This window comes from Leuciscus leuciscus, assembly GCF_965113295.1.
Source record: "Leuciscus leuciscus genome assembly, chromosome: 23".
NCBI lineage: Eukaryota > Metazoa > Chordata > Actinopteri > Cypriniformes > Leuciscidae > Leuciscus > Leuciscus leuciscus.
Genome location: NC_138747.1, coordinates 29955089 through 29966855, shown reverse-complemented (window position 1 = coordinate 29966855; position 11767 = coordinate 29955089). Strand labels below are relative to the sequence as shown.

Sequence of the window (11767 nt, the reverse complement as noted above, 5' to 3'; positions counted from 1 at the left end):
CCTTCAGAAGGCACATAAGTTACATGTTTTCCAGAGGACAAAATAATTTACACATCATTCTGTTCAAAACATTTACACACCCCGACTCTTAATGCGCATCGTATTGTCTTGAGTCGCTTAATTGTGTGAAAACTGTATCTCAACCATTTATAGCCACTGTTGGAAAGGGCTGGAAATATGCAGACGATGCTGGAAAACCAAAGAGTGGAGCTGGAGGATCTTTCTGAAGAACAGTGAGCAGTTTAACTGATCAGGACGAACAAGAGACTCGTGAACAACTATTAAAAACATACAGTGGTCGATCATTCTCACACTGAAAAAAACAATAAGTAAAATGTACTAAATTTTTCTTTGGCAAGTTTTTTGCACGAATATTTTTTAAGTGAATTTCACACGCATATTTTTAAAGTAAATTTCACATATGGAATTAAGTAAACTCTACTTAACTAAGTTAAGTGAAAGTAACAAAGAAAATAAGTAATTTTAACTTGGCTAGTAAAAGGTTGAGTAATATTTTATTTAGTTGAAGTTTCCTTTGCAATACATTTCACTCAGACAATATAATTATGAATTAAGTATATACTTACTTACAAAAATACCTAATTAATACAATAGATATTGTGTAAACAGTATATCTACATTTCAGATGTTGAGCGTCAAGTGAACGCAGAGACCTCAATACTTGGTAGACAATACACAATGACGGTAACATTTGATGGATCGTTTTTGTGTTTGAATGTGTCATTTTGAGTAGAAAATGAACTCAAAATGTCATGTTACTAATCGTAACAACAAAAGCAATGATGAAACAGTGTAAATACAGCTGGAAAACAGTGGAAAATCAACCTCATTAATTATTCAAGGCCCAGTGCATGATGGGAACACCAGTATCAGAAAAGTTGAGTAATTTGACTTAATTTTATAACGTTGATATTTACGCTTTCATTTCTACACACTTGAATTGAGTACTAATATAGAATTTACTTAATTTTTTTTAACTCTTGCCCGAACTAACTTTTTCATGTAAATTACATTGTTTTTTTCTGTAGTATTTACTTTACCACAAAATATTTTTTATCAGTGCAGTATTACGCATATGCCTAAAGCATTTGTATTTTTGAACTATTTAATTTGAGTAAATTTTGTTATTTTGTCTTGCGGACCGCATCTAGTGTGTGTGTGAAACTGCCTGTTCAGGCTAGTGATATTGTAAGTATATATATATATATATTTTTTTTTTTTGTCAGGTGACATCTATATAAACTTGTGACCACAACTAAACACAACACCTTACAAAAGTAACCACAGGTTTTGTATTTTACTCACTGCTGAAAGTGTTCAAAGAGCAGAACTTCACTGGATCACATGATGCACTAAATAAGTGACCACATTCACAAAATCAAGACTATGACAACTCAAGGCTATATTAAAAGTTGCACACATAAGACATGACTTCAGGCTGATTGGGCCATCCTTTCACAACATTTTCATTTTAATATAAGTCAAAAAGTGGACCAATGTAAACCAGAATGCACAATGTATTATAATCAACTATATATGACTCTCTGTGGTCATTAAAAATCCCAGGATGTCTTTCGAAAGAGTAGGGGTGTAACCCCGGTGTCCTGGCCAAATTTGCCCCTTGGCCTCTGTCCATCATGGCCTCCTAATCATCCCCATATACTGATTGGCTTCATCACTGTCTCCTCTCCACCAGTAAGCTGGTGTGTGGTGGGCGTTCTGGCGCAATATGGCTGCCGTCGCATCATCCAGGTGGAGCTGCACATTGGTGGTGGTTGAGGAGATTCCCCCCTTCTATGTAAAGCGCTTTGAGTGTCGAGAAAAGCGCTATATAAATGTAATGAATTATTATTATTATTATATATAGCCTACTTCTCGCAGCACAACTGTGTTTACCCTGGTGAAAAGAAAATGCTAAGTATACTTGCAGCCAGACTAATTATCAGTTAACTTGAAGTGTGCTATTTTGAAACAACTAATTTTGTACTAAGTATAGCCTATTTTAGTTGTAATTAAATTGTAGTAAAGCATAACTTTAAATGTATTTAGTGTACTAAATTGGACCAACTTCAAGTATTAGTATACTTCAAGTATGCCTGTGTAGGGAGGGACTAATTACATGCTTAATTAGTGATATTAACGTGTACTTTATTTGTGTTACAAGTACATTAAAAATGCATTACGAGTGTCTTCGAAACATATAAGCAATATACCATAAGTGTATTTATATATTTTTCCGTTTTCGCCTATGGATAGGACAGAGTAGCTGAACAGGAAGTGAGGTGAGATGGGAAGTCCGATTCTTTTCCGCGAACCGATTCTTTCGGACAGTTCGTTTCAATGAACCGGTAAAAAAAAAAAAAAAAAAACAGTGAGCCAACTCTCACGCATTGAGAAATTCAAACAATAAATACCGGCTTGTATGGATGTGACAGATCGCTGTAGCGCCTCAGTTCAAGCGTCAGGTGAACCGATCATCTTATATAACCTTTATTTAAACAGGAAAAGTCCCATTGAGACAGTCTCTTTTACAAGGGAGTCCTGTATAGCACAATTTTCAAGTCAACCATGAGCTGAAAAACAATACATTACGTAAATTAAATACAATACAGATTTACACCAAATTTACAAAATATTTACATAGAAAAAAAATGCAATGAGTTTAAAATATATAAACAAACGAAATAAGGACTAAAAGTCGAGATCTACCTACCATTAATTAAAACAAGTGCACATGTCCGTCAGCATGTCAGATAATCATGTTTTTAAAGCAGCTCAGGACATTAGCGCACTAATCTTAAGCCTAGACTGAAGGGCCATAGTAAGACAGACTCCTCTTTCCTACTTCTGGCCTCATTCTTGGTACGTTAGCCTACCTTACAAAGTAGTCTTATACTCTACTACTAGTTAATAGTATATGAACAATAGGTAGGCAGGCCTATGTTGAAAGATACATAAAAACTTACCAAAATGTATGCCTCATACATAATATCGATTAATCAGTGGGAAACCTGGGCAATGAAACAGCTGGGATGTCACATGACGTTACATTTAACGTTATTACCTCAGGAAAGCCCTTTAATGGACATAGCACGTTAGTTGGCTAGAACAATTAGCTATAGAGAGGAGTATTTTGCTAAATTTGTGCACTATATTAAACATTTATTATAATTTTATAGGCTATATCATTAAAATATAATTACGTTGTTATTATAATAAAAAAAACGCATCATATTTCATTTGAGTAACCTTTAATAATAATACCAGCTGACAGCTTTCTGTATGTTTACAGCATTAGATGAGATTTTTTTTCTTGAGAAAAATTAACGTGTAGGCCTATATTTACTGTATGTAATATTTATCCAAATGAATCGATATTGAATCAAGATCAGAATCAAATCACAAGAACTGAATTGAAATCGTCAAGCAATAATAAAATCAAAAGCCTCACTGTACCATGTAAACATTGTAATGTTGTCACTTAACTTAATAAAATTCTGTTTAGTTACCAAATGTTTTGACAATCACAACACACTTTTTTTTTACACAGTAAAAATAGTCATAGTAACTTCTTCCTAGCATTTAAAACTAAAAACAATGTTCATTTAATATTTTCTTTTGTTGTGAAACCTTTGGGAAGTCTTAATTTAAAATATTTTACTTCAGTTATTGTTGTTATATTTCCAGAAAAAATAAAGCAGTGCAAACATTCTAATATGTGTCACTTCCCACAGTCAAGTCCCACAACCAGTCACCCAGGAACAAATACCACCAAATAAAGATGATTATTAAAGATGATCAATTCTAAAATCAATTAAATTTAATAAATAATTAAACTAAGACTATGGTGACCATTAAACCATTTCATTCTGCCAAGATACATGTCCCTCAGAGTTGAAATGAGCAGAATTACTGTAGGCCTCCCTTGCACCACGAAGTCCACCAACAGTGGAAATGCTCTCCATGGATCCAGTAGTTGGGGCACTGGTAGTCAGCCACCTCTCTACTTCCATTAGCTTGAGAAGAAAGTTGTGCAGGATGCAAGCTGAGAAAATAAGGCTGTTTATTTTGTCAGGGTGTATGTTGATCCTGATCCTCTAGCGAGATGACAAAATGCAGAAGGCATTTTCTACTACATTGCGCGCTCGAGAAAATCTAGTTGAAGATGTGTAGATAAGTCCCGACCAGGGTAAGGCCACATCAGGTAGGTTTTTAATGAGATGTTTAAAAATATTTATTTATATATAAAAAAAATGTTTTAGACAAAGCTCAATTCCAAAAGGATATATTAGATATCTAGTTGAGGTGGGACAAATAATTCAAAAAACAATACATTGCAATATGGTTTCTAGCAATACATTATCAATACCTTGGCACTAATGCAGATTTCAGCTTGCTTTATACAGACAAAACAAGCATTTTGAAGATGTCATCTCAGGGGTTTCTGTTCTTGAACAGCTAACAGTCAGTTTAATTAACTCGAGTACGTTCAGTTCATGTTAAACTCGTGCAAAAGCGATTCAAAAGCATACGGAACTGTTCTCTTGATTTGGAAGTGGCCGAAACTTGAAGTCTTGCAGGGTGCAGACAGACTCTATTGCCAACAACAGCCAATAATACTAGAGAGAATGTGTTTTGTTTTTTTTTATTAAAATAAAGGCTGCCTGAATGTGGTGGTGCAAAGAGGAGGATGTGCTTCCCATCTATCGCTCCTATGCAGTTCGGAAAATATGGAGGCAATAGTCCTCAAGTTGGTCTTGCTAGGTGTGTATCCGTCATCCGCCTGTTAATTGCTGCACATGTGTCCTTTGACGGATTTAGCCACTGTTCTCTCCCCCATACGGTAGTTAAAGGCAATCGTTCTTACTGGATTTCCTCTGGCCAGATGTCTGTAAAACATAAACATTAATATAAACATTAATTTCTCCCTCTTCACAGAAAATGAGTGCAGAATGAGATGGAAGTCCCTAAGAGACAACTACATCAAGTGGAAGAAAAGACAACAACTGCCAAGTGTCTCTGGAGCAGTGCGTCACAGGAGTGGAAATACACTACTGCAGTTTCCTTCCTGAATATCTTCCTACAAAAGAGAAGGTAATATTTATAGTGATACACTTTGAATTAAATTGACTTTCTAACATACAGTACAAGGGACTAAAGTATGATTTGAATTAGACTTTTAACTGTAAAAAAAACAACTGTGTATGCTCATGTTTGTCTCTCTTTCTTTTTCTCAGTACAGTCAGTAACGTTGACTTCGACAAGTGGACGGGTCGACCCATGAAGGTGATTTAGAAACACAAATGACTCCAGAAGAGGAAAGCCCAGTACCAGAGAGAGCAGGGGCCAAAAAGTGAAGTTTCAGGATGACCACAGAGACCCAGGGGGAAAAAAACCATACCCAAAAAGTCCAAACATATAAATGAATGAAAAGCTTATGGACTTTTTTTTAGCAACGCCAACAGTGCTACCAAAACAACATGACGAAACTCAGCTTTTCCTTTTAAGTTTAGCACCTCAAATGAGGCTGCATAACAAACACATAATAATAATAATTCGTTACATTTATATAGCGCTTTTTCTGAGACCTCAAAGCGCTTTACATGGAAGGGGGGAATCTCCTCAACCACCACCAATGTGCAGCATCCACTTGGATGATGCGATGGCAGCCATATTGCGCCAGAACGCCCACCACACACCAGCTTACTGGTGGAGAGGAGACAGTGATGAAGCCAATCAGTGTATGGGGATGATTAGGAGGCCATGATGGACAGAGGCCAAGGGGCAAATTTGGCCAGGATGCCGGGGTTACACCCCTACACTTTTTCGAAGGACATCCTGGGATTTTTAATGACCGCAGAGAGTCAGGAACTCGGTTTAACGTCTCACTGAAGGACGGTGCTCTTTGGCAGTATAGTGTCCCCGTCACTATACTGGGGTCTTAGGACCCACACAGACCACAGGGTGAGCGCCCCCTGCTGGCCTCACTAACACCTCTTCCAGCAGCAACCTGGATTTCCCAGGAGTCTCCCATCCAGGTACTAACCAGGCTCAGCCCTGCTTAGCTTCAGTGTGCAAACAGAGATGCTCTGTATCCTGGATGACCTGTGATCAGCTAAACACAGGACCACCACTGTTTGCTGGAATGCTCCAAATTAAAATATTGTGGCACCCTCAGCTTTCTCAACATACCATATTCATATAGTTCAATGAGATGTAACATTTGTTTGTTTGATTGGTTGATTGATTTGGGAATTGTCAGCCTAATCCTGTTTTATGTAAGATTACATACAGATATTGTTGTTTTATTACTGTAGTGTGTGATGTTTGGGCCCACCCTTAATTAAATGTATGTGGAGGCTGGCTAGAGTGGCCAGCAATGTGTCATACCGGTGTCATATGTACATACATTACTGTGTCTGCAACTTAATGGTAAAATCCATTAAATGAATTATTGTTTTGAAAATAATGTCTTCATTTTTCCAATATCATAATAAATGTAAACTGTAAATCCGATATAAATAGGTTATATAGAAAATTGCTTACCGCAATGTTACTGCAAGTTTTTCTTTTGGCCCAATTGGTGTCCGGTAATTTACAGACATCCCTGTGATGTCAGGTCCAGTCCAGGTCCACTGCAGATCCTCCATCTTCATCCTGAAGAACTGCAGGCGCTTTCCTGGACTTAAGTGCAGCTCCTGAACAAGGTGGTGGAAAGTGCCATATTGTTGCCTTTTTTCATTTAGAGGGTGTCTAGGCCTACTGTGTACCCAAATTCGATTGCCCCTATTCTTCAGTCTGCGACATAAAAGTAGCAGTGCATTAGTTTTTTTGGTTCCACTTTATTTCGATAGTCCACTTTAGACAATCTACTAACTATAAGTAACTTTGCAACCTCATGTCAACTAACTCTCATTAGAGTATTAGTAGCCTGTAGTAGGGCAATTCCACGCAAAACTGTCACATCCATAACGCCAACTAAATACCATGGCATTGTGTTGGCGTTATGGATGTGACAGTTTTGTGTGGAATTGCCCAGTAGACTGTCAGTAGATTGTTAGGTTAGGGTTAGGTGTTAGGGTTCGAGTTAGTAGAATAACTCCTTATTCTTCTGGAGTTGCCTTGGCTTTTGGCTTGCTTAGTTGGGGACATTTAATATTAATTAATATTAAGACAACTCGAGGTATCGCACACCGGACGCGCACTTACTCAGTTTATGGCCAGGAATATTGTTATGTTTAAGGATATTATGAAATTAAGATAATGTCTGTACGATGTTATAATTGTACTGTACATTTAAATACAATCGTTGCTAAGTCTGCGGTATGAACACTTTACCTCAGAGCGTCCGTTAACTGAATGAATTGAGAATATCACCTGAAAATCCGATAACTTCTCGAGAAGCGGAGCGAGTGAACACACACACACACACACACACACACACACACACACCGGCGGCGCCATTCGGCAACGGCTCAGGACCTTGTTCAAAAAAATGTGGGGATTGAACTATACATGTAATGTTTTTTATTTTTTATTTTTTTATAAATATGGAAATATGAAATGATTTTTTAATGTGATTAATTAAAACAACTTAATATGGTTTTCATCTTTACAAATTGTGAGTTTAATGTTTTATAAAATGTTCAGATGTTGCGGACATGAAACCAATGATGTAAACGCAATCATCCCTTCCGGTAGGTGGCGCAGGTCGTCAACAGAGATGTCTGAGCATTTCACTGTGCTGCTTGTGAACGGGAAGTGCAGTGTATATGTGTGTGTGTATTTTGAGCTGGCTGCTGAGATGAAGAAATAATGACTCTCCCACTTTAGTCTGACCTTTTTAGTCGTTGCGGCAGATCTGTGCGTTTGCTGTGTGTAGATATTGTACGTGTTGTTTGGAGGGGCAGAAGAAGGACAGATGTGACACCTCCTGCACATCATCAGCTGCCACTGCACAACAGAACAGCCTCTCATAAACATGCACAGGACGAGCCATAAACACAGTAAATGATCACTTCGGCGGAAATCTACCAGGTAATTTGCATTGATGGGTGATAAATCTTAAGTGGCTCTATGTGCACTATGGTATCTATGAGGTTGATTTGGCTTTCTTTTAATCTGTTTCCACAAAATAACATACATTTTTTAGTTATTCTTTTAATTATTGTTAATGTAGTTGACATGCTATACTTAATATGATTATTTTTATGTTTATGATTATTTTCCATGCAGTTGTAATGGCCTTATTAGTTGAGGATAAAAATCCACGGTTTAGCATGACTGCATGGAATAATTGTGCTTTTAAAAATCAAGGCCAACTTAAATGAACTAGTGAACTAAAGAAACAAGGTGTGCAAAAAATTAAACCAAAAAAAAAAAAGTTGCCTGTTCACACCAACATGAATGTTCAGCATGAAAATTCGTATGATTTTCGTATGTGATTTGTCTGTTTAGACGTGAATACGGTAGACAGGCTGAATGAACATTCATTAAATCATTCATATGTCACTGAATCATTCATTCAGACCCATTCAACTAAATTAATTAAAAAAAATTAAATAGATTTTATTAAAGCTGCAGTCCGTAGCTTTTTTGGGTTAAAAATTATCCAATATAAATTTTTGAGCAAGTACATAACCAGCCAGTGTTCAAAACTCTCAGCTTGCTGTAGCTCGATTCAAAACGGTAAGCTTGTAATAATGTATTTAATTCCAGTGGTACTGGTGGATTTCCACTGGAAATTCGAGCATGTCTTTGCGTCATTACGTCACATCTGTCCACGTGAAGAAGAGTCTCGGCTAGTCGGCTATGAGTGGATGATGGAGGAGGAGATTTATAGCCTTTTCTCACAGCACTTGATATAATTAAACTTATCAATTTGATGGCGGGTCCAGAAAGGTTCAAACGACAATCACCAGTGACAACTGGAGATTCACCCGCTGTAAAATGTGAAAGACAGAGAAAAAAAGAGACTGCAACCGGCCCGTGTGAAAACAAGGATAAACATCGAGGGCATTAAATGTAGTCACGCAATGCTGATGTTGTTTACATTAACAATTTGAGAACAAAGTGTAATTTGCACGGTTTGACGTGATATGATAAGCGATCGTTAGATTTAATCATCGCGATTTACTGCAATGCTTTTTCCCTCTTAACATTAGTTGGTCAGAACAAAAGTGGATGTCACTTACTTGTTCAGACGACATTTTGCGGTGAAAATTCTTATGTTGGTCATACTTCCAAAAAGTAGAATCTGTGATTGCGAATGACAGTATACTCACCGGCGCGGTGATTGACAGCCGCACATTCTCCTCAAAACATTGGATTCATCCGCGCTGTGCCGTGCCGAGGCACAACCCACGTAAAGTTGATACTTCCGCTGCACTTCCGCTGCAATTGCAGATTTTGAACAGAGATGGCGACAAAGAGGAAAAACTGCGGACTGCACCTTTAAATAGATTGCAGCAATTAACATTTCATCAGTACTTCTAGTAAATGACATTTCATTTCATGTCTATTCGGAATCATGGGAGAATCGTGATCTCTAAATAAAAATGTAGAGATTTAAATAAAAAATTCTCAATTTATCCAGAATCGTGCAGCTCTAGTCTTCGGGTACATGACCAAATGCACAAATCTTATCGATTGACCAGTTTTATTCGCAGCGCAATGGAAAAGAGATTAGAAAGCCGCTCCGTAACCAATCCGACGGCATGTGTTGAAAGTCTGAACAGACGCATCAACAGCTAATCATGTTTATCGCATAAAATTATCGCACTGAACAATTCATCTTGCTGTGAACAGGCCTTAAAGTTGCACACATTTTAGGTAAGGCTTGTTAGGTAAAGTGATACGATTTCCTTCTGTTCCTCAGTGACATCATGAATTTGGTCCGTCTTGTGTGTCGTCATAAGACAGCCCTGGCACTCTGTGTCCTCTTCCTCTTTGCCGTCGTCCTTTTGTTCCTCGCCAAATGTACGTCTGAGACGCTGAAGCCGGCTGAGTCCCCAGGAGTGGCGCCGCGGGCCGAGTCCCGTCAGAAGCAGCCGGCAGGCCCTCTCCGTGCCAGAGAGCTCTCGGCGTTCCTGGTCGTCCTCATCACCACGGGGCCGAAGTACACCGAGCGCCGCAGTATTATCCGGAGCACCTGGCTGACCAAGCAGGATCCCGAAGTGCTCTACTGGTTTGTCATTGGCACAGAGGGTTTACCTGCCGAAGACCTCCAGAACATCGGAACCGAGCAGGTCCGCCACCATGACCTCCTCTTGCTCCCCGACCTCAAAGATTCGTACGAGAACCTCACGCAGAAACTGCTGCACATGTACTCGTGGTTGGACCAAAACGTGGACTTTAAGTTCGTCCTGAAGGCCGACGATGACACCTTTGCCCGCTTGGATCTCCTCAAAGAGGAGCTGAAGAGCAAGGAGCCCAGTCGCCTGTACTGGGGCTTCTTCTCTGGACGCGGGAGAGTGAAAACGGCCGGGAAATGGAAAGAAAGTACTTGGGATCTGTGCGACTACTACTTACCGTACGCTCTGGGTGGGGGCTATGTGCTCTCCGCCGACCTCGTGCACTACGTTCATCTCAATGTGGGGTTTCTAAAGATCTGGCAGAGTGAGGACGTATCATTGGGCGCGTGGTTGGCCCCCGTGGACGTGAAGCGGCTTCACGATCCACGCTTCGACACGGAGTACAAGTCGCGCGGATGCAGCAATAAGTACCTGGTCACACACAAGCAGAGTTTAGAGGACATGTTGGAGAAACATCAGACACTACAGCGAGATGGGCACCTGTGCAAAGAGGAGGTCAAACTGAGGCTGTCCTATGTTTACGACTGGAGCGTCCCACCTTCCCAGTGTTGCCAGCGGAAGGATGGCATCCCCTGACTCTTTGACACCCGTGATCTTGTGCATTTTTTCCACTTGCTATTTATTTATTTATTTATTATCAGTGTCGACCTGAAACAGGTTACTTAACCTTTTTAAAAAAAGGCTTTTGAAATGAGAAGTGTGGGTGAGGGTACATAAAGCTGGAAGTTGAATCAGTAAATGAGATGGTCTACTGGAGTCAGTTTGTGCAGAGAGCCTGGGAAGTGATCAATGTTTTCTGCTGTATTCTCTCCATACACCTTCTGTACTTGATGTCCACTGATACAATTTTCCATGTGTAATCCTGAGAAGTTTAGAGTGTATATGTTGTAATAAATCGACATAAGAAATGTGAACCAGACAGAAAGTTCATTAACAGGAAAGAAACTTGAAGATAAATGAACCTAAAGTATTTTTTCCATTTGTGATAAAGAACCCGAGACGGTTTTCTTTGAGTTTTGCTCACAAATTTGCCATATGATGATAAAGCTGTCTTGAGGACTTGGCTGCCAGGTTTGGCAGTAAGGCCTATTGTTAGTATTTTATGTGATGTGACAGAGTTGTAAATAATGTACCTCAAATTTTATTAAACATTTGTTTGTTCTGTTTTTCACCACATCTGTCGCCTTATATTACGTTTTTTTTTATAAAAACAATCTCATATCCAAGCATTAGGATGCAGTCACATCACCTTTGAATGGCGAAATTTGAAGTCATCTCAATCAGAATCTGTTATTCCATGCATTTTGCATCAGAATCAAGTTTATTAAACTTGGAACAAACAATTGTGAATGGCAGTGAAGACACGCAACCAATGCTGGTAGGTTACATGATAATGACAACATGGCGGATGTAGTACGTCCAGATTACATTCA

General features: G+C 38.9%; 2 protein-coding genes across 2 annotated transcripts in view; both read left to right on the top strand.

Moving 5' to 3' along the window:
* Nucleotides 1–11767, top strand: part of pip4k2cb (phosphatidylinositol-5-phosphate 4-kinase, type II, gamma b) — a 62198-nt gene that overhangs the window by 38612 nt on the left and 11819 nt on the right. The gene's annotated exons all lie outside the window — the stretch shown is intronic.
* On the top strand, nt 7743–11510 carry b3galt6 (UDP-Gal:betaGal beta 1,3-galactosyltransferase polypeptide 6). The gene is made up of 2 exons (XM_082156356.1): nt 7743–8058; nt 9899–11510. The coding sequence occupies exon 2, from the start codon at nt 9906–9908 to the stop codon at nt 10908–10910; it is 1005 nt and encodes a 334-aa protein (XP_082012482.1). The 5' UTR covers nt 7743–8058; nt 9899–9905; the 3' UTR covers nt 10911–11510.